At 44.3% G+C, this 22,033-nt stretch overlaps 1 protein-coding gene across 1 annotated transcript in view; it reads left to right on the top strand.

The window, feature by feature from the left end:
- MTMR2 (myotubularin related protein 2) overlaps window positions 1–22,033 on the top strand; it is a 62,645-nt gene that overhangs the window by 37,983 nt on the left and 2,629 nt on the right. Inside the window, exons 4-14 of the mRNA XM_058822994.1 lie at window positions 2,564–2,658; window positions 2,836–2,946; window positions 4,935–5,036; window positions 5,745–5,828; window positions 12,638–12,787; window positions 13,579–13,767; window positions 15,806–15,991; window positions 16,844–17,050; window positions 18,584–18,676; window positions 20,035–20,148; window positions 21,555–21,731. Of these exons, the coding sequence (XP_058678977.1) occupies window positions 2,564–2,658; window positions 2,836–2,946; window positions 4,935–5,036; window positions 5,745–5,828; window positions 12,638–12,787; window positions 13,579–13,767; window positions 15,806–15,991; window positions 16,844–17,050; window positions 18,584–18,676; window positions 20,035–20,148; window positions 21,555–21,731 (1,508 nt within the window). The remainder of the gene's footprint in view (window positions 1–2,563; window positions 2,659–2,835; window positions 2,947–4,934; window positions 5,037–5,744; window positions 5,829–12,637; window positions 12,788–13,578; window positions 13,768–15,805; window positions 15,992–16,843; window positions 17,051–18,583; window positions 18,677–20,034; window positions 20,149–21,554; window positions 21,732–22,033) is intronic.

Raw genomic sequence — 22,033 nt, 5'->3', positions numbered from 1 at the left:
CTCCATAATTAATCTTTTTTCTCAACCGCTTTCCTCAGAGTCCAAAGGACTTTGAACTCGTACTCTCACCATACACTGCAGACTGATATCTAACTCTCTCCACAGATGCTATTAGCTCTAACAGTGAGGCAGTATTTTGAAGGGTTCCTAGAGAATGGTTTAATAGGTCAGAGTTACCAGTGCTTTATCTGTTGGCAAATGGTGTGATGGGCCACATAAATCTGTAAGACTGGGTGGCTTTTGGAGTAGCCCAGACAGCAGCTGCCTGTTCCAGCAAGAAGCTAAAGGCAGCAAAAAGGAAATCTTTGTTATTCATCAGAAATAATTGTTTCCTGTTAAAAGTGTGAAGAAAGGCAAATGTAATTCTCCTTGTATTTTACAGGGAAGGGAAGAAAAAATATTTTCAGCCAACCCAATAATCTAGGGTAAGATTGGCCTGTAAAAGACAGGAATTCCACAAGCAGGGGAATTAGTAAATGTGGTTTCCAGTTTCTTTCTCCCATATGTGTTCTCTTATACATACCAAAGGCTGAGCTCATTAGGCTTTCCCGTGGTGATAGCACCACTACAACCTCTCTATTATACCTGGCATTCGTTCTCACAAACAGTGAAGCACTTTAATGCCTTGGAGATCCCTGTTTATCAAGTAGAGACTGCTTAAATCATGCAGCAGTGGCAGGGTGAAGGTCAGACAAGCCATGTGTGTAGGTACATTTGTACATGCGCAGTGTAATTAAGTAAAATTGTTTCCTTAGGAAACCAGGCTAATAAAATGCAAATGTGAAAGGTGGTGTGGCTTACATGCTGGCAAGGCCAGTGTTTGAGATCGTGCCTGGGGTTCCTTACCCGGAAAACATTTTTCTAGCACCTTTCCTCTTTACCCAGAAATCCTATTCCTTTTCAGATGTAAATGCATGCTTTTCTTATTAGTGGATTTTGCTGTTTTTTTTTTAAACATTTCAAAATTTCATTTTGAATAATGGGAACTCCAGTGGAAAAACTAGGCAGGCTGCCCTCACCCTTGTTATGCTTCCTGAGTCTGCTTTCAAACCTCTGTCAAACTAGCCTTTGAAAAGAAGTGATTAATAATCGGACACTAATGAAACACTTGGTTTAATTAGAAATGGCTATAAGCATTTTGTGTTTAATTGTCCTTCAAACAAATACATGTAAATTTATATAAATAAATAAATAATGGAATTACTAGCATATTTAGTATGGTTATGTATATTTTATTTCTTTTTAACCAGATATTGTATGCTACATATTTTGCTGCAAATTAGTCACTTCTGATGTTTTAAGGATCTTTCTCCGCATCCAGATCTTGAGAGTCAAGGAAGACAATGCAGAAGCAGAGCTGACTTGAGGATGACTTAGTTATATGAGTTGCCAGTGCCCTGGAATAAGGCAGACTTCCTCTCTCTCCCCCTCTGGGCTAAATCTCATGGGATAAAGGCAGAAGAAATTTAGGTTCCCGTTCTGACCCCCCAGTAGCCTCACACCTCATGCTCATGGTGGCTGTCTCCTGGGTGGGAGGCGAGCCGTCCTCCTGACACAGCGCTTGCAAAATGAGTCCCCAAGGGCTTGGAGGCTTGAGGTTATTCAGATGATCCAGGGAGTTTTTTCATGGATCTGGCAGCTCAGTGGGTCTCCTCTTGTTTTTGAGGGGTGTTATTACTTCTTGGTGATAGTGCAAACCATTGCCACAACACAACTGCTTCAGTGGCAGAAGAAGTGATAGGCAGCAGAGGTGGGGAGGCAACAACCTAAATCTTGGCATTTTTAGGTGATATAAAACAGAAGGGCAGTTAGAGGTGTTTGCTGTGGAAAGCCAGCAGCACCTCCTTCCCTTTGCTGCAGCAAGTGAGAAATGTTTGAGGCCATTTAAGAAGGGGACTGTTTTGAGTCACCGTCACTCAGGCTCAAAAATAATTGAATTGTGCAGAGTAACTTGATCACTGACTTCAGACCTAAGATCACCAGCAGCTGGCTGCTGCACAGATTCATGGCTCCTACAAATCACTGTAGCTCTGCTGGCTTTTAGCATGTGGGCCTTCATCCCAGGGCTAACTCCACATGCAAAGGTGTACAGAAGGACCCAAGCATCTGAAAAACCACATGTATGATGTATGAGAACTGCCTTCTCCTGCCCCTGGTGGCACAAACCATCTTGGGCACAATCCTTAGCTTCTATGCACATTGTTTCCAGCTTCAAATGTGTGCATCCAGGCACGAGTGGTCTCCTCTTTTCATGCATGACATTCTCAGCTACTGGAGTAAGAGCAAACAGTTTGCACTGAACACTGGCCTGTTCACAGGGGTGGCAGTTTTGTCAAATGTAGGATTCTGGGTGATGGTACTGTCTCTACCCAAACTCTTACCTTCTCCACAGAACTGAAACTTGCAAGTTGGCTCTAGGCTAGAACCATAGATTAAGCTTGTTTTAATTTTATCATCTGCAAGGTACAGCCCACAAATATTGTTGCTGGCATAATTTTTCTCCCATAAATTAACTCTGAAATTTATATTTTCTTTTCTTTTCTTTTCTTTTTTTTTTCTTAAGCTAAGGATGTTACTTACATCTGCCCCTTCACTGGAGCAATCAGAGGAACCCTTACTGTTACCAATTATAGACTGTATTTTAAAAGCATGGAACGGGTAAGCTTTTGAAATAATCTGCTTTTGCTACCTTTTCAATCTTTAGATCTGGGTGTTGTTTGAGAGTATTTCTGTGTGAAATGTGGCTCTTTGTTTGGCAATATAGACATAAGGGAGCAGGAGCTGGGAATTTTTCCCCCTCCCCTTTTTAAACTCACAAATTTCAACTGTCTACAGGACCCTCCTTTTGTCCTAGATGCATCTTTAGGTGTAATCAACAGAGTGGAGAAAATTGGAGGTGCTTCCAGTCGTGGTGAAAATTCCTATGGGCTGGAGATTGTGTGCAAGGTAAACTTTTATCTGTGTTTTACAATAGGGGAACATATATTTTTAAAGGTTGTCTCTGTGGCACTGTAGGAAGTTCTGCAAAATGTTTCAGTCAGTATGACTTCACAGGTGTCAAAAACCATTATTTTAAAAGTAGTTTTCAGTATTCTCCAGCTCCACTCATTTGAGAAGAGATCCAAACCTTTTTTCAGGCTTTGTACTGGGCAATAGCTTTCCTTGATCATGGAACTGTATCCTCATTTCTCATTTCTGGTTGTCCACCAGACTTATTCTAGGTAGACTCCCGTTACTGTGGATTTCAGTAGGCCTTTCACTTATTTACATTTCAAGAGCAAGAAAGGGGCACTTTCCCCCCCTAAATCATTAGCTCATGTCCTGCTGCAGTGCTTTGCCATGAGGGACTGGTGAATAGCCATCAGTCCTCATCAGGGCTGTTCTTTCATTTCTTTCAAGGCAGTACAGATTTCACATGTGCCCCTCAGGAACCCTTGGAATAACTGCAAATACAAAAATTAACAATTTGCCTCCTCATGTCTGCTTACTGTAGATCCACAAAGTAGATAAAACCACCATATCTCCTCCTAAATCCATATCTCTGGATGGCATGGCCCTTCTGCTTCCCTCAGTGAGCACATAGGAAGGGCTGGATTCAGAACCTTGTAAGTCTTGGGCTGTTTACAGCTTGTTAGAGCCCCTCAATGCTAAAAGGATGCTGGATAAGAGCAGATGGAGGAATGAATAGGAATCCCAAAGTGCTCTGGTCACTGCTGTGATTTTGAGGCAGCAGGAAGCTAAGCAGACTGTCAAGCTGTGGGTGTGCTGAGTCAAGACCAGTTACTGCAATCTGTACCAAATAATCCAGCTGCTCCCTCGTCCTGTGAGAGTCATAATCTGCCCTGGCTAACACAGGGTGGGGTGCTTGTGCTGGCAAGCTAATTTGTTCCCTGTTTTGATCTGGATTCCTGGTCCTCAGCCATTTTGTCTGTAAGCACACTTGGTCAGGTTTGAAGTGAACTGTATCATTTCCCTTTATGGGAAACTTAGGCACAAACTATAGGATGGGTGTTTTGGCCCTTTATAGCCTATTTATATATTTCAGCCTGCTTCACCAGGATATGCACAGCAGCCTAGTGTAATAACAGAGTGGTACAGGTACATCTTAGCCATCCTGAAAAGTTCAGGAGACCAGCCATGTCATCCCTGTGAGGAAGCAAAGTCTTCAGCTGTTTATCTCGTTCTCTGACTTGCTCTGCCATCTTCATGTACTTGAACTTGATAGTTCATTTCCTGTTGATGAGTTTTAGACTCTTTGCTGCAAGCATTTTAGTTGCAGGCTTGACTGGAAAAACTTAAAGATGTTTTATTTACTTTGCAAATTTGGTTTTGTAGATGACTTATGGAAAGGAGGTCCTGAATGACCCCTTTTTGTCTAAACTGTGCTGCTGTGCAAAGTGGAGTTCTTGGTTTCAAGACATCCCCTTGAGTGCTCTGAGAGGTGGAAGCTTTAAAGGGAGATGGCACTGGATGCTTTGCACCCAGCTGGCTGTTCTTGGGGCCTCTCTGTGCAGTAGCTCTGTGGAGGTACTTTGTTAGGCCATCCCCTCCAGTGGTCTTATGGCATTGCTTGGCATGAGAGCTCAGTGAGAGCCAAGGATGTCTGTCTCACAAAGTCCTGCTGGTCAAACATAGCTTTTTCCTGAGCAGGGCTCTCCCAAAGACTTTCAGCAGGTGGAGAGCTTCATGTGAAGGCAAGATGCTGTGGTCAGACATAGCTGTGCCCTCCCTCAGCTGCTCTGCTGTGGTTGGAGGCTGCAGGCAACCCCCTCAACCAAACCCAACATTGCAGCGCAACATTGTTCAAAGTATTAAATCAGTGCTAGAAGGAGCATTGTCATGTGACCCCATTTTGAATTCTGGCTTTTGGATTTTCTTTGGATTTTGAAGTGCTTCAGAAATTTGCAACGTGATTTCTCTCTTTTTTCCCCTAGGATATTCGAAACTTGCGGTTTGCTCATAAGCCTGAAGGGAGAACTAGACGATCTATATTTGAGAACCTAATGAAATATGCTTTTCCAGTTTCAAATAATCTGGTGAGTGTTTTCTCTTCAGCTTTTGCCAAAAGACACAGAGTAGCAGTAAACTGTTTTGTTCTGTCCCATCTACTTAATACAGCATTCACGTGGGGTGCATTTTCTTGAGGGGTGAGAAGTGCTGGTTTTCAAATCTGTTTTCAACTTAATTCTGTAGGAGTTTAGATCATATAGGAAACAGGAAAAATCTATTACAGTGCCTTCTTTCATGCATGGGGGATGACCTACTAATAAAGCCTTGTAACAGAGAGAAAGTACTCAAATAGAGGGAAAGTACTCAAATCACAGTAACATCCATCAGGGGTTCACCGCTAATGGTGACTGCAGTGCCCCAAATCTGGAATGCAGCCCTCGTGTTCTCTAATGTTATGACACTGCAATTGTTTCAAATGCTGGTTGAAAGGCTCTGGTTGTTAATCTGTAAGAGCATTCTTGCCTAAGTAGTTTTATCTTCTCTCCTTAATAACAAACTTCTTTTGTCTGTGAAGTACTAGCTAATAACCAAGCAAGATCAGGGACATATTGGAAGGTATATTGTTGTACTAATTACCTGCTACAGTGAGAGTGTTAATCTTTTTTTATAAAACCCTGAAAGAAAAGTGATGGTGGGGAAAAAGAAGGGTCAGTCATGAATTACTATTTGAGATATCAAACATTGTATAAATGGGCTCTGAGTGGGCTCTTAAAGGTAAATTTTCTTTCTTTCAGCCACTTTTTGCCTTTGAGTACAAAGAGGTTTTCCCAGAAAATGGATGGAAAGTGTATGACCCAACTTGGGAGTACAGAAGACAGGTGGGTATTGTGCCACATCCTTCCTCATCCCCTACTCTTCAGAAACAAGGGTCTGTGCAGTGATAAAATGACAGGTTACATGGAGCAGAGACTGATTCTGCTGAAAAATGCTGTGCAGGCTTGGTTGGGATGTTGTTTTTCACACTGCAGTGCTTGTTGAGAGCAGTACAGCTTTAGAGATAGGGGCATCCACTGCTGGACATCAGCTCAGGTGGCAGAGAGCTGACTTTAGGTTCAGCTAGAAAAAACTAATGCTCTGGCTTGGTGATCAGGTACTGGTGGCAGTGGAGAATGGAGGGTGCGTGTTCCAGGTACACGCATCCCATTGTTGAGTTTCACATCTCAGTGCTTGCTTGTATTGGTTTTAATTCTTTCCAGGTTTTCCTGTTTGAAACTGCAACTTGGGAGGAAAGAAATTAGGTGTGGAATGCCTTCATTATCTTAGGCATGGGCAAGGCATCCCTTCTCAGCATAGGGATCAGCCTAGAGAGTACTGTTATTTACAGTTTAGTGTGTCCAGAGTAGACGGATCAAAGGTATTAATGATTATGTAGTGACAGGCTGTGGATTAGGAATACTGTGGTGAAAACTTGAGTAGTCCTCTTTGGAGTAAAAGATGGGTGAATTTTGATTTTTTATAATGAAATCACACCTGTCATAAAATTCTCAAGTAGAAAAAGGAGCATGATTTGGTGGCATGTTTGCCCTGGACACAATAAGCTTCTGTCTCCTCCAGATCCCTCAGGATAAAACCAATTTTCTATTGTAAAATTAAGAAATGTTAAACCATTTCTTAAAAATCAAATCAAACAAAACCAGATCTCTGTCCCAGCCTAGTTATTCATCTGATTCCTGGAATCCAAAATCTAAGGATTTATTTTTCTAGTTCTAGCCTTCTAAAAGCTGGGCATGCCTTCTAAATTGGTTATCGAGGCCTGTCATTAACAGATGGGAGAGAGTGCTTCACTGTTGGGGGTGATTTGTTCTCTCCTAAAATAGCTGCCTAAGATAGATTGCTGGCTTCTAGACTGCTAATGGGAAGCGAGATGTATCTTACTGTATCCTACTGAATGCTGTCTTCAGTGCAAAGGAGTGTATTTTGCAATGAGATGCCACAATCTAAAATCGTGGTCAAGACAAACTCCAATCGTTTGTAATCACTTTTTGACTAAGGTCAACTTGAGCATAAGATCAGATAATGCAGCAATTATTGCTTTGTTTAGACTTTACCTCCTTCTTGGTAGTTATTTTGTGGGAAGATCTGCTTGTAGAGAAGGATTTGCAGCCCAAGCTATTTGAGCAAGACACTTCTTTGTAGGGCTGAAAATTTTGGAGTGACAACTAAAAGAATACCTGTGCTATCAAAATAATCTCCCCTGGAAAGCGCAGCATTCACTCAGCCAAGCATCAGTCAAAATAGGTAAAGTACAGAAGACATTTTTACAACACCTGGGAAGAGGAAATTAGATAATTTCCATGTAGATTGTTCCACTTTCTAATTCCTGGCATGCCAGTTTTTATGATAGAAGCTTTTCTGTCCATATTAGTTTCTTTTCTGTCCAAATTATTTTTTTTTAAGGTGCACCAAATCACCATACAGTGATTTGGTGCACCTTAAATTTGTCAGGAATTTGGTGAAGTGGTGAAAGAATACATATGTTTGCATGCCTGTGATTTGCAGCTCTTCATGGCCTTTCTGGAAAGAAAATGGGTGTAAGATGTGACACAGCTGAGGTGTTGCTGCAGTGTGTACTTGTGCTGTGGCCTGCTTCTTTGTTGTTTAATTTTTTGTTAATGGGAAGGACAAACTTGCCTGAGTGCTTCTATGTCAAGAAACCAGCGTCCATGTGCCGAAGCCTGTGGTCATTTCCTTACAGTGTTAACTGCAAAAGCAAATCCAAAGCAAGATTTTTTTGCAGCCACAGCCTTTCTGAGTTTTACCCATGATGGGCCACAATCACTACCATTCCAGATCACACAATCCATCTGCTCCAGTTCCTTATCTCCAAAAGTGACCAACACCAGCTGCTGAAGAAGAAGCAAGCCATACTGCAGTAGATGTTTATGTTGTGATCTGGCCAGGAGGAGAATTTCATCCCTTTTGTTGGATTGATTTAGGTTCTGCAGCACGATGCTTTATGTCCACTCCAAAACTTTTAGGTATTTCAGTCTGTTTATTTAATTCCAGTGTTTGTAACTATGGATGTTCAATTTATCTGTGTGAGTGTCATAGCCTTTTTTCTTAATCCAACCAGGTTCTGCTAAAGCAATAACAAATACTACAGTAAATCAGGATTATGTCTTGAAATGGCAGCAGGGATTCGTTAACAGTGAAACAAAACTGGCATCATCAAATCAGATAATGGGATTACCTGTCTCTGACTCTATGAATTGTGATCAGAAATAGAAAAGCAGGACATATGCACTGTCAGCAGGACCTTCTGGAATTGGTTTAGAAACTGTTAGAGAAGGGCTGGCCTAGGGCATCAGCAGCCCAGCAGGATGGCCAGGCATTAACTTGCTGTGTCTTAAGCCAGGTCAGTCGTTTCCCTGTGGGAGCAGGGACACGTGGGAAGGGGAGTGGAGCAAAAGTAAACTCCAACTACCAGGCATCCAGAAAAGACTTTTAGACCAGGATCCATGGTAATTTCTATGTCCACACTGGTAGACATGTCCAGTTTGAGGGTACTATTGTTTATTTATTACAATTTTTATTAAAATTAATAGAAATATGTTGAGATGATAGCAATTGTTGCAATCAGGAAAGACAGTCAGTAGACCCCTAACTTCCCCGTTAGCATTCTTGGGAAGGATGGAAATATGTAACTTATTAAAAATCTGTGATTGTGTAAAACTATGGGGAGTAATAAACAACCTGTAGAGAACAAAAGGAACTCAGAGAGGTTTGAGATTTAGTTGGTAAATGGAATCACATGTGGCAAATGAAATTTAAAACTGAAATTGCTCCCTGATTTTTATTACACGTGGGCTGGCAGAATATAAAACAGAATTGCAAAGTGAATAAGACTCACTTGAAACCAAAAGTCCTTCAGATGCCTTTGGAGTAACTTAAAGCTTTATTTTCCTTAATAAGGTGGGGAGCATTTGGAAAATATTACAAGAGGTTGTGAAGTTGTGTGATGTTTCCCTACAAAAGTCATTCTTGTCTAATATCCCTTGCTCTGGTCATATCTACTGGGGAGCCACAGATTAGGGCTGTGGTTGCTGCTTTTGGAGAAAACATGTAGAAACTAATAACTCAGAAGAACTGACCTGTTTTCAGGATTAAAGAAGTGCCCAGCATTAGTATACAAGCAGAGTGAGAAAGGTAGAGCTTGGTAACATCATCCTCCAGAGGATTGTTGGGTGTAACTTGGGAAGCAAAGTGAGAATTGAACGTTAAATGTCCCATGGTTTAACTGAGGTCCTGCTTATGCTGTGTATGTCTCTGCTGCAGAACAGATCACAGCTGTCTGGGGCTGAGTGGGCACAGCCTGGGCTCAGTAAATGGCAGCGGGACCAGCTTGGCTCTGCAGCTGCATCCTGTGCTGCCTGCTGCAGATCAAGGTGCACTTACCTGTGTAAGCTCAGAGTGGATCTCTGAGATCCACAGAGAGATGGACTCTGTCTCCATAGAGAGGTGTGACTGCATGTAACTACAGCAAGGAAATTATTTTCCTGTCAGTGAAGGATCCTCTTGTGCTTAACCTTAACCATGTGCTTTGCAAGGTGGTGGTGTCGGTGCTGTGCTGGTGTGGCTTCAACAGTTTTTCCCTGCAAACAAATCTTCTGCAACATCAAGTGTAAATCAAGTGATAACCAAACCCAAGTCATTATAGTAAGGCATGAAGGTCTTACCTAGAGAAAACCAAGTGTAGTTTGTGTGTGGGGAGGGCACAAAGGCTGTGTCTCTATGGTTAGATGGTAGAGTTGTAAGGAGTGTTCCCAAGCACAGGGGCAAGTTTCAGACATAGCTACAGACCAGGCTGTTACCATCCATCTTTTGAGTAAGGGTGTTTGAGCGTCTTCAGCCATGCACAAAGGTCCTGTGGTGCAAGTTAAGGATCACTAGTGGCATTTTGGACAAAATATCCTGTTTGGAGGATAAATGAGTTTATTAGTACAGATGTGAGGTGTGCTGGTTCACCTGGGCTCAGTGAGAATGGTCATGGGTGTATTTAATTTATGACTATATGTGCGGCATTGCTGCCTTCCTTAGTTTGCCCTCTGGCAGCCACCAGACATATGAATTCCCTTAGAATCAGGGGCTGCTAGCAGCATTAATTTACCTGAAGAAGACAGACCCATGCAGAAGTATCTGGTCATTAATGTGGACGTGCCATGTGCCCTGGCAGCTTCAGGATGATCACAGCCTGCTTCTAGGTAGGCTTGCCTGAGTTCTCCTGCAGGTGCACAGGCAGGTAGCATCCTGAGCCACTCCTTACCCTGCACAGGCCAATTGAGTTACATCTGTAACAGTTTTGTTTCATAGTGGGCTTTTGGGCGCTTACAATTTACCGGGAAGCAGTGAAATGCATCTCAGATGAGGAAATACCAGTGTGCTTTATATCACGTTTAGCTTTTTCTATTGATTCCAGCTGGAGAAAAGGCAAATCTGAAGGAGCACGAATAAATGCAGAAGCTACACTGCATTATGGCAAACATCCAAGGAAGATGCAAATTCAGCTTCTCTTCTAGCCCACTTGGCTTATTTCTGTTTGCTTCCAGTCCTTAGAGAAAGTCACGATCCGAATCCAAAGCGTACTGGGTGGTGCTGTGATTCAGGGCTCCTGGGCCAGGGAAAAGCAGACATTCCCCACGAGGCACAAGAAATTTGAATGCTGACACACAGCATCTTTTCTTTCTTTGGGGGCTCGTCATGGACTTTTCAGGTGTGGGCTATTGCAGAGAAAAGATTTCCTTCAAATTTGTCAGTGCGGCAGCTGAAAGACCTAGAGCTTTGGGGAGCTTTCGAGCTCAGTTCTGGCCCAAGCAGTGTGTTCTGAAGCCACACTACCCAGCACTGTGAAGGGGGTGCTTTCCAGTGCCCAATCCTTGGTCTTCTCCATAAGCATTGGTAGAGCTGCTGGGTAAAATGAAAAGGAGCCTTTCTTTTGTGTAGCTGCTTGTTAGCTCCCATTTTTCTTGCCAAGACTGTGCTGACAGCATAATTTTCATTCAGATTTGGGGGAGGTGAAATTTTCAGGAATTCCTTATGGATCATGTGCTTCTTAGGACAGGACTGAGAACTAATTAGCCATTAGTCCACTTCCAGGTAGTAAACAGATTGGTGACTGGCAAGAGTCTAGCTATTCCCTGACTGGCAGGAGAGCTGGTGGGCCCAGCAGACTCCATCCTTGCTGTGTACGGCAGGTAGACCTCTGAGCATGTTTTACCCATTAGTAAGCTTGAACTGTGCATACACACTGCTTGATGTCTGGTTCTGCCAATTCTCTGGCTTCAGACTGGGCCAAAAATAGCTTTCCTTCAGGCTTTTGGGGTGATCCTTGTAGTAACATTGCCTTCCTAGGGAGGGCCAAAGGACAGCAGTGGTTCACAAAGCAGAGTGTGTGACTGATACTAGACAGAAGGTCTGGCCTCCCCTCTGATTTCTAACCATGACCTCTTTTGGCAGCGTGACTCACCACTGGGATGGGAGACCGGCCGCAGTCTGTGAGGGTCAGTTGTAATTATCACAGCTCGTCTGACCCATGTTAGATGTGCTGTTGATTTCCTGTGGGAGCTGTGACAGTGGTGATCAGTGTCCCACCACCCTGCTTTAAAATGGAGTAGTGTTTATTAGAACAGAGGCATGTATTGTGTAAGGAGTTGGTGTTCCCCTAAAACACACTTAGTGCTTCAGAGCCTGGCCATGTTTGCTGCAGCAGATGTGTCTTCCCCACAGAGATGCTTTGTGTCACTGCTCACCCCTGCTGCAGTAGGGGTCTGTTTAAATCTCTCCTTGCAGGCAGCTGCACCGGCCACTCCCTGTTGGTCTGTTCTCTCCCAGCTTCAGCCACACCACATCTGCAGGTTGTCAGGGTCATCCCCATTGTGCCTCAGGTGTTACTTGGAGATTGTTGTCTGGGAAGCTGTTGAGTGGCTTCCCCATAACAGCATGCTGAGCTCTGTGATGTGTGTGTGGAGATTCCTTGCTCTCCCAGCCCAAGTCCTCAGTTCAACCAGAGAGCTTAGTGTGATGGAAACATGGGAGTTGCACATCACATACAGTCATGCAGACAGAGACACACAATTGTTAAGCTTTTGGTGTTTTTTGAGGTTTCCATGGTTGTGCCACATACACTGAGCTAAGCCCATATCAGGCTCATTTTTGGGGTGTTTTACTGCCTGTTCTCCCTTCTCCCCCTTCTCTCCATCCTGTCGGGTAACTCCATTTTGTATCCCCAGTTTTCACTCAACACATTTGAACTAAGTGCCATTAGGGGACTGAGTTGGTCACCCATTCTGTCCTGCTCCTGCCCCTCCTGTAAGCCCGTGATGAGACCGGAAGGTATCTTAAAGTTGGGCTCAGGGTGACCATCTGTGTTGCTACATTTGTAGCCTCCACAATTCCTTTGCCATAGGTGACCCTGCCTGAAGCCCACTTTCCCTGCTCTTCAGTGACTTGAGCAAAACATCCACCTCTGTGGGAAGAGACATGAAATGCAAGTTACCAAGATAATGCATTCCCAGGTGCCAGTTCTGAATGACCTTCATTAACAAAAGTTGCCTTGAATTTCAGGTCTGGGGATTTGTCTGTGCTGAGGTCTCAGAGCAACTCGTTTGCTAAGCTGCATTTTCCTCTTTAGGGAATTCCCAATGAGAGCTGGAGGCTGACCAAGATTAACGAGCGCTACGAGCTGTGCGATACGTACCCTGCCATTCTAGCCGTGCCTGTGAACATTCCCGACGAGGAGTTAAAGAGAGTGGCATCCTTCAGGTCCAGAGGACGCATACCAGTGAGTGGGACAGAAGAAGCCACTTTGATGTGGTTTTGTTACACATAGCTTTGGGCAATAAGTAATACCAAGATCAGGCTGAGTCGATTCCAGGGAGCAAATAAATGGTCGGAAGATAATAAAAGTGACAACAACGTGTTTGAGAGCATAGAAAACAACAGTATCTGCTGAAACTACTGTTGAGAAAGAGATGTAGACTAAACCAAACCTAGAAGATAAGATAATTTAGCGCAGCTCAGACCAAATCTCAGTTCAGTTCCTGGGAAACACAAGGCAGCCCTGTTTGGCTGTTTACAATTGTCTGGCCTACTCTGACTTTCAGGACAGAGAAATATGTAGTGATAGTCTTGATGAGAGCATTTATTTAATGAAATTAAGACAAAGCACATTGTTATGATGATTATTTCAGAGGTAACTGAAAAGGTACTGGTTTACTCCTCAAGTCTATAGGAAATTCAGTCTGTTCCTAAAGTGCTTAACTTTTACATGGTGTAACATAAAGACATAGCCCACATACTGACTCACACAACAGCCAGAAAAAACAGTCTGCATCATATTTAAAAGTCAGACTCAAATAATTTGATCACCTTTTGTTTGTTCAAACTTTGGGAATGCCACCAGAATGAATAAAGACAGAAGGGTTCTTTCTTTCATTCAGTTGTGATGTAATAAAATCCAGCCTTCTGAACCCCCCTGACAGAGAATCCCAGAGCAAGCCATTACAGGTAATTCACTCCATTGGTTTAATGAATCCCATTTTTCCCTTATTTATTTCCCATTTGTTTCTGAAGGTCTTGTCATGGATTCACCCAGAAAGCCAAGCAACGATCACACGCTGCAGCCAGCCCATGGTGGGAGTGAGTGGCAAGCGGAGCAAGGAGGATGAAAAGTACCTTCAAGCCATCATGGATTCTAATGCCCAGTCCCATAAAATCTTCATATTTGATGCAAGGCCTAGTGTGAATGCTGTAGCCAATAAGGTTGGGTACTTTTTCCTCTGTCTAAAATCGGGAATGTAGTAATTTAGAGCACATTTCCCACCACCATTTCATATTATTCTTAAGGATCACAAGGGTTTACCAGTGTAGAAGAAGTCTGAATGCAGTGATCTGATTCTCTAGACAGACTTTTATACCTTCACCGGTATCTGTAAGATATCAAGTGTGACTGCTGATGATCCATTACATTAATTTACAATGGGAAATGACATTGGAAAGGAAAAAAAATTGAAGTAGTACTGAGGTCAGACTCTAGCACCCTAGACCTTGTGTATCACCATTTTTCAATTCACATGGTTGAAAGACTGTTTCCTCTAACAGGGCTCAGAGCCCTGTCCAATCTGACCTTGAATGTTTCCAGGAATGAGGCATCTACCACTGTTCTGGAAAACCTGCTCCAGTGTTTTACCACCCTTACTGTGAAAAAATTCTTCTTTATATCTAGTCTGAATCTATCCTCTATTACTTTCAAACCATTACCCCTTGTCCTATCACAACAGGCCCAACTAAAACATCTATCCCCATCTTTCTTATAAGCTTCTTTTAAGTACTGGAAGGCTGCTATAAGGTGTCTCCAGGGCCTTCCCTTCTCAGCCTTTCTTCACAGGAGACGTGCTCCAGACCTCTGATCATCTTTGTGGATTTGATCCAACAGGACCTTGTCTTTCCTGTGCTGGTTCCCCAGAGCTGGACACAGCCCTGCAGATGGGGTCTGAGCAGAGCAGAGGGGCAGAATCCCCTCCCTGGCCCTGCTGCCGACGGGGCTTTGGATGCAGCCCAGGACAGGATTGGCTGCCTGGGCTGGGAGTGCCCACGGCTGGGCCGTGTCCAGCCTCTCAGCCACCAGCACCCCCAAGTCCTTCTGGGCAGGGCTGCTCTGACCTGTTCATCCCCAGCCTGAGCTGATGCAAGAGGTTGCCCCAGGTGCAGCACCTTGCACTTGCTTGATCTTGTTAAACTTCATGGGGTTCCCATGGACCCACTTCCTGAGCTTGTCCAGGTCCCTCTGGATGGCACCCCATTCTTCAGGAGTGTCAGCTCCTGTACCACTCCGCTGGGTGTCATCTGCACACCTGATGAGAGTGCACTTGATCCTTTTGTTTGTGTCACTGATGAAGATATTAAAGAGCTCTAGTCCCAGTACAGACTCCTCAGGGATGCCACTTTTCACTGCCTGGGCGTTGAGCAATTGGCCACTACCCTCTGGATGTGATTATCCAATTTCTCATCCATCAAACTGTCTGTCCATCATCTCCAGTGTAGAAAGAAGGATGTTGTGGGGAACTGAGGCTTTACAGAAGTCTGGGTAGATGACACCTGTAGCCCTTCCCTTGTCCGCTGCTGTAGTCTCTCCATCATAAAGGCCACTGGGCTGCTCAGGCACGATTTGCCCTTGGTGAAGCTGTGCTGGCTATCCTGAATCAGCTCCCTGTCCTCCACATGCCCTAGCATATCTTCTAGAAGGATCTGTTCCATGATCCTGCCAGGCACAGAAGTGAGGCTGACATTTCAGTAGTTCCCAGGGTCCATCATTCTATCCTTCTAAAATGGTGTTCCATGCCATCACTTTAGGTTTGTTTTAATGGTGGAGCTACTTTGTTGCAGTAAAGATTATTTTTTTTTTTAATCTGCCTTTCCCACTACTTAGGGAAGGCAATTAGTGTGTGGGTTATCCTCCTCTGTAATAGTATGGTAAATTTTTAAATGATAGATTAGCGAATGTAATGAGTTAACAGCTTGAATGAGGATAAATTATAATTACAGAGGAAAAGAAGGCTTGTAATGTGATATTCTTTGGTAAAAATTACAGCATTCATTAGGTATTGCAGAAGAGAGACACAAAGTGTGTGCCTGTACATGTTTGCTCCCAGCTGTAAGATAAAGCCAATGGTTTTTTCCTGCTTTAGATAGCCCAGCCACTGTAGTATTTTGTCAGCTGCTATTTGCTCAGGACAAATGACTGGGATAAAGTACAAAATATGGTTTTCCTAATGATTTGTATGTGAATTTTGTTCTTCAGGCTAAAGGAGGGGGCTATGAGAGTGAGGATGCATATCAGAATGCAGAATTAGTGTTCCTGGACATTCACAACATTCATGTTATGAGAGAGTCGCTGAGAAAACTGAAAGAAATTGTGTATCCCAATATCGAGGAGACTCATTGGCTGTCTAATTTAGAGTCAACTCACTGGCTGGAGCATATCAAGGTATGCGTGTCTGCATCCCCTACACGTGGCTGAGCAACCACAAGTCCTTACCAGTCTGGGAAAGATATCCAGAGTCAGCTCCAGGATTTTCAGTTCCTTGTAAATGTAAAGACTTATAATTTGTTTTCTATTTATAAGCATTTAAAACTGCAGTTCTTGGAGTGAGGAATCTTAAGGAGATGAAAAGAGGGACAAGGGAGGGGGCTGAAATCCTGAAAGATGGTGTTTTGGAAGTGAAGGATGTTCCTGGGTGACATGTAACTGTGACAGCTCTGCTTAGAACTCAGGAGTCACAGAGTTTCCAAGTTCTTGGCTCAGCTCCTTGACATCCTGGCATTATTGTGTGGGCCAGACAAACAAATGCTGGGAGTTTGGGGCCTCTCCGCCTTTCAGGAATCCAAGCAGAGTCAGAATAAGGAGGCAAAATGCTTTGGCTTCTCCAGATGCTGGTTTTCAAATAATGTTCTTTTCTAAAAATGTCCAGCTTACTTTGTTGCTCTGCTGATGCAGGCAGGGGTAGATCTGCTGTGGGGCAGCTGCAAGGTGATGGCCTTTCCTATCAGACACAACACGCTCCTGCATTTAAATATTGACTTGTCCAAGGACTGAGTTTCATGCAACGGTTCTTCTACAGTTGTGCCTACACTACAGTTTAGATATGTCATCATCTTGCTGGAACAGAAAATGTGTTCACCAGTTTTGCCGTCCTAGTTATAAAGTTGTTGGAACTGATTTACCATTCTCCTTGAGGCAAGCAGAGCCCTTGGTTTGTCCTGTGCTGTCACTAGCCATTTTTCATTTCTAGTTTCTGCTCCAAAGAGATTTTGTAATTTGTTCCTTCCCTTGTCCTAGCTCATTCTTGCTGGAGCCCTTCGGATTGCTGACAAAGTGGAGTCGGGGAAGACGTCGGTGGTGGTGCACTGCAGCGACGGCTGGGACCGCACGGCGCAGCTCACCTCGCTGGCCCTGCTCATGCTGGACGGCTACTACCGCACCATCCGCGGCTTCGAGGTGCTCGTGGAGAAGGAGTGGCTCAGCTTCGGCCACAGATTCCAGCTGGTGAGTCCCCAGCCCGTGGAGGGCATGGAACAGAAAGTTCTTGTCTCTCTTGAAGGATTTCAGAGGAGTTTAACAATTCCTGTGAGAAGTTTCCTGGCTAAACTCACTGAAGTTTTCCACCTATAATTCCATTCAGCTCTTAACCTCCTTGGGATGTATTGGTTAGATACAGGGAACAGGTGGTATTTAAATGTCTCAGGTGTCTGATTGATAATGTCATGTTCCCATGCTTAGGCTTAAACTAGCAGTGTGCTTTGGGTTCAGTGCTGGCATTTCTGCTGGCAGAGACCACTGGGCATTTTTTATCTTTATTTCCAGTTCAGTCCATTTTCTCAAGGTACTTGGGCACCATCATCTAAGAAATACTTTTGTATTGAAGAGGTTTGGGAATTTGTTTTTAGCCTTGACCTCACATTTTCTTCAAGCACATTTTATTTTTGGAGAGGCTTCTAATTATTTAGGTGAAAGAGCAGCAGCTTGAGCCTGGACCAAGAGTAGTTTGTGGTTGTGCCCTAGCAGTTGGCAGAGAGGCAGCTTTGTGGGCTTGTGACACAGCAGTTTGTTATGGTTTGCACTGATGGGAATTGAGAGAGCCTTTCAGTAGTATCCTTTCAGTCTTGTTCCCATTGTGTTTTGCCCGTAGCTGTTCTCTAGTGGTTGTTAATTTTGCAAGGGCTAGAACAAGGTCTGTGTGCAGCACTTGCAGTGGTGGGCCGCACTGTCAAATGCTCTGAGGAAGGTGGGGAAACTGAGGCACTAATGTGACTGAGGTTCTGCTGCAGCAAAACTTGTTATCTGGTATTTGACCAATGAGTGTTTTAGCTTCTTCACTGTCTAGGCAAGGAAGATACCAACAGCAATTTCCTTTGGTGAGGGGAGAACAGTTTTAGGGATCTCTGTTACTTACAGGTTCTTGTTCTATCTTTGTGCAGTACTTGGGCTCCCAGGTAATATATAATCATTAACGGGCACTGTGCTAGTTCTGAGGAGTCGTGCCTCACATGTGTTGGCCACGCAGCACGGTCAGGGCTGGAGGCTGCCTCTGGGAGTGCTGTCATTGCTGCCTCTCTGGAGGTGGCAGGAGATGGGCTGTGCTGGTGTTTGTACAGCTCTTGGAAGCCGCGAGGTGTTGTGTGATGGGTATCGCTGCATGCCGTGCCTGTAGGTAGTGTTTGCATCCAGCACCCTCCACTACTGAAGTAGCCAGGACAACAGCTGCAACTGAAGCAAAAAGCATTCTCATTTTTCTTCCTTCTGAACTTTAGCTATTAACTGAAATCAGTGCCAGCATAGCATCTGGAGCCTCTACTCAAACAACTCTTGTTTTAACTTAGCATGAAAATATCCCCATAAAGAATTTTCACTTCAAAGACAAAGAGAGTAGCTGTCCTTTACTCCTTTACCCACTGATATGGACAAAGCAGTATCAGGACTCATTTGAAGTTTTTTAAAGCTGTTGGTAAAGGTTTAGGTGCCTGAGAGCAGGCCCCACGAAGCCCTGTGTAACTCGTGTTCTTTGTCCTGCTGTTTCAGAGGGTTGGCCATGGGGACAAGAACCACGCGGACGCAGATCGCTCTCCCGTCTTCCTGCAGTTCATCGACTGCGTCTGGCAAATGACGAGACAGGTACACCGCTGGGTGGCACCCGTGTCCCCAGAGCCATGCACAGTGCACCAAGACATTGCCTGGTGTCTGGACACTGGAATGGTTTCCAAACTGACCTGTGCAGGCTCTCCTTCCTGGGCTTGTACTCTTGCTTCGATTGTGGCAGCAGGCTTTTTGGGAGTCTGTTTAGCACAGAGAAAGCACTTGCAACCCACCCTAGCACAGTGGGTGTAACAGATCCCTGTTGCCCTTGCTTAAGCTGATTCTGTAACGTGTTCCATTTTAACTTCTTCTGAAGGCAAATGTACTGCTCCCAATTGATAATGTGAGGTGCAGAGCTGAGTGCCTCACTTCAGACCTGGCATGGCAAAGGTACAGTCCAGGAGAGATCCCCTGTGTCTGTGAGATTTTTCCCCAGGCACATGGAACCTGGAAGATTTTTTTTGATCTTCTGTGACACAAAAGTCAGCTATGATCAGGCAATTCATTGAAAAAAAGCTAGGCTCACCCTGCGTTAGACCAGGAGGAGTGGAAGAGAAGGATGGCACTATATATGGAAGAAAAGGATGCCACTGCATATGGCACTGTACCACATCAATGCAGAGAGAAGAGGAGGCTTTACAATCATCAAAAGTCACTTTCATTGTGGTGTCCTTGGATTGCTTCTACAGCTGGGCATCCTGACCTGCAGCTGATGAGGTCAGGATGTCACAACTGGGGCAGCCTGGGAAGAGGAGGGTGGTTGTGAGGGAGGAAGGCCTCCTGCTCTCCTCTCCATCACCCCTGCATGTCTTTGCAGTTTATTCTTATTGGCCCTCTGAGGAGCTTCAGTTGTCCCTGTCTCAGGTCAGATTGATTCTGCTCAGAACTCAGCCACAAACATGGCCTGTGCCCATAGACCTTCTGCTCCTGCTGACCTCTGTCACCAGGTGCCTCCCTGCTGTTCCTCTGGGAAGTGCTGTGTTAGGCACTCAGGTTATTTCCATTTGGCCCTGGGACATTTCCACTTTTTGAATGTATTTATTTCACGTGTGCCTTTTGTTCACAGTCTGGCTGCATGGCTTGTCATGAGGGACAGGCATAGCAGAGCAAGCTTCAATTTTAAGCAGCACTGAGTGTACATAAACACAGTGCTCTAACCCCTCAGACCTCTGGCTTTTGCTCAAAATTCCTCTCTGAACATGCAAAGCAGCTTTCCAAGAGGGAAACTCTTGCTCCTGGAAGGAGCAAATATGACCCTGAATATCCAGCCAGGCAGGGAACAGAGACAGATCCTGTTCTACAAATCAAGAAGCCAACTCCTTACCAAGACCACAGCACAAGAGAAAGTTTGTTTTCCTGTTTTAAATCCTAAAGTAATTTTCTATTTCTGTCTAAAGTTTCCTACAGCATTTGAGTTCAACGAGTACTTCCTGATCACCATCCTGGATCACCTGTACAGTTGTTTGTTTGGGACCTTCCTGTGCAGCAGTGAGCAGCAGAGAGTGAAGGAGGTAAGACAGCTTCTCCTTGAGATAAAAGCCTGTTCCTGATTGCTTTAGCTGGCCAGATATTGCTACAGAAGCTGGTTCCTTACTCAGAGATAGTTGTAGATGTGAGGCTGGAAATGCCAAGCCCCCTTCTCAATAGCTGGGACTTGGGGGATTTTCCTCTTTGCATAAACTGCTGTCTGTTGGAGGCTTCATGTTTCAGAGCAGCACCATCTCCTTTCTGGACACGCTGTCTACTTCCAGTTAGTCACTAGTGGTTGAATAGCTCCTGGTACTCCCAGGTAATGGAAATGCAGCTTTGCTTTGAACTTCAGTTTACTGTAACCTTCTCTGTGGGAACTGGTGCTTTTTTGTCATGCCTTGTCTTGAGGTGATCCCTTTAGGGTGCTTTTAACTAGCTAGTGTGTGCTGTCATTCTGCACACAGAGGTTATAGCAAGTAACTGGTCTGTATGTGTGTTCTTGCTGTGCTTGCATCTTGCCAGGAGAGGACAACTCTCCTACTATTATTAAGGACATGCCTCTCTGTCCTGCCACAAGCTCTGCCCTGTAGTCTGGCCAAGGTTTGTTTGCCCAGGGAGGAGTGTAGAGAAATGTTCATCCAGACCCAGTCTGGAATTAGAAGGAAAACAGTGGCACTCATTCTGTCTCACCTACCTAAAGATGAAGCACTCTGTCACCAAAGGCTGCAGCCTAACAGCACAGAGGTACATGATGGCAGTGCTGTGAGGACCTGATGTGATTACACATGATAGAAAATCAGTTAAAAATAATCATAAAAACTAGATGGAAAATAACAGTGATAGCATTTTACTATAGTGAAATCAGTGTCCCTGTTTCTCTGGAGTCCACAGTGATTCAATAATTGTCATTTCAAGGAAACAAAATCTGTATGCTGTTTGCACATGAGTTTTGTTTTTTTTTTTAAAGGCCTCAGCCTAGTGAAGTACTTAATCTAGAAAGTACATCAGCACTGGTTTCAGTGGGAGTATTCACAGGCATAATTATTCCACTAGATCAGGGCCTAAGTCAAATGTTTTCTTTTTTTCCTTTGCAATTAAATACTCCAGCAAGTCATCCAGGAGCACTTCAGAGAAGTGAAGTTTAACTAAAGCACCAGGAGTTCACATGGCAGTGTCCCCTCGCTGTAGCAGCGGCGATTCCTGATCTGTGTTGATAGCTGGGTGGGTCAGAGGGGTTGTTCCGTGCCAGGGCATGTGTCCCTGCCTGCATCCATGTGCTCTGAGTACAATAACCACATCAAAAGAACAGTTTTGGGGTTGTTTTTTTAAAGGTACAAAAAACAGCCAGCTCCATATTAATGACAGGCATATGTCTATGCTGCTACAGTTTGTAGATAGCTGGGATTCGTACAGCAAATAAAGCCTCCTCCACCCCCTTCCCTTACAGAGCCTTCCAAAAAAGACTGTATCACTTTGGTCTTACATCAACAGCCAACTGGAAGACTTTACTAACCCCTTGTACGTGAGCTACTCCAACCACGTCCTGTATCCCGTGGCCAGCATGCGCCACCTCGAGCTGTGGGTCGGCTACTACATCCGCTGGAACCCCAGGATGAAGCCTCAGGTACGCCTCTTCCCGCTCCTGCTTCCCTCTCTGCTAGTACCAGTACTGTTTCTTTGGAGGTCAAGAGCTTCAGGTAGTGTACAAACTTATGCTTAAATCTGAAAACAAACACCTAAATTCAAATGCCAGCAAGAGCAAGCACCACCTTGAGCTGCATAATGCAGGTGCCCAGCTGGACATCACCACCTTGTGAAATCTGCAGGAGCTGAAGATTCTCAGAAATCTGGGAGATTTCTTACTTAGAATGTGGGAAAAATTATCTGAGTTCTCTTTACAAAAGATCTTGAAACCCCTAAGACTTC

This window comes from Ammospiza caudacuta, chromosome 2 (genome assembly GCF_027887145.1).
Source record: "Ammospiza caudacuta isolate bAmmCau1 chromosome 2, bAmmCau1.pri, whole genome shotgun sequence".
Classification (NCBI taxonomy): Eukaryota; Metazoa; Chordata; class Aves; order Passeriformes; family Passerellidae; genus Ammospiza; species Ammospiza caudacuta.
Note: the sequence above shows the minus strand (reverse complement) of the source record. Positions and strands in the feature narration are given on the sequence as shown.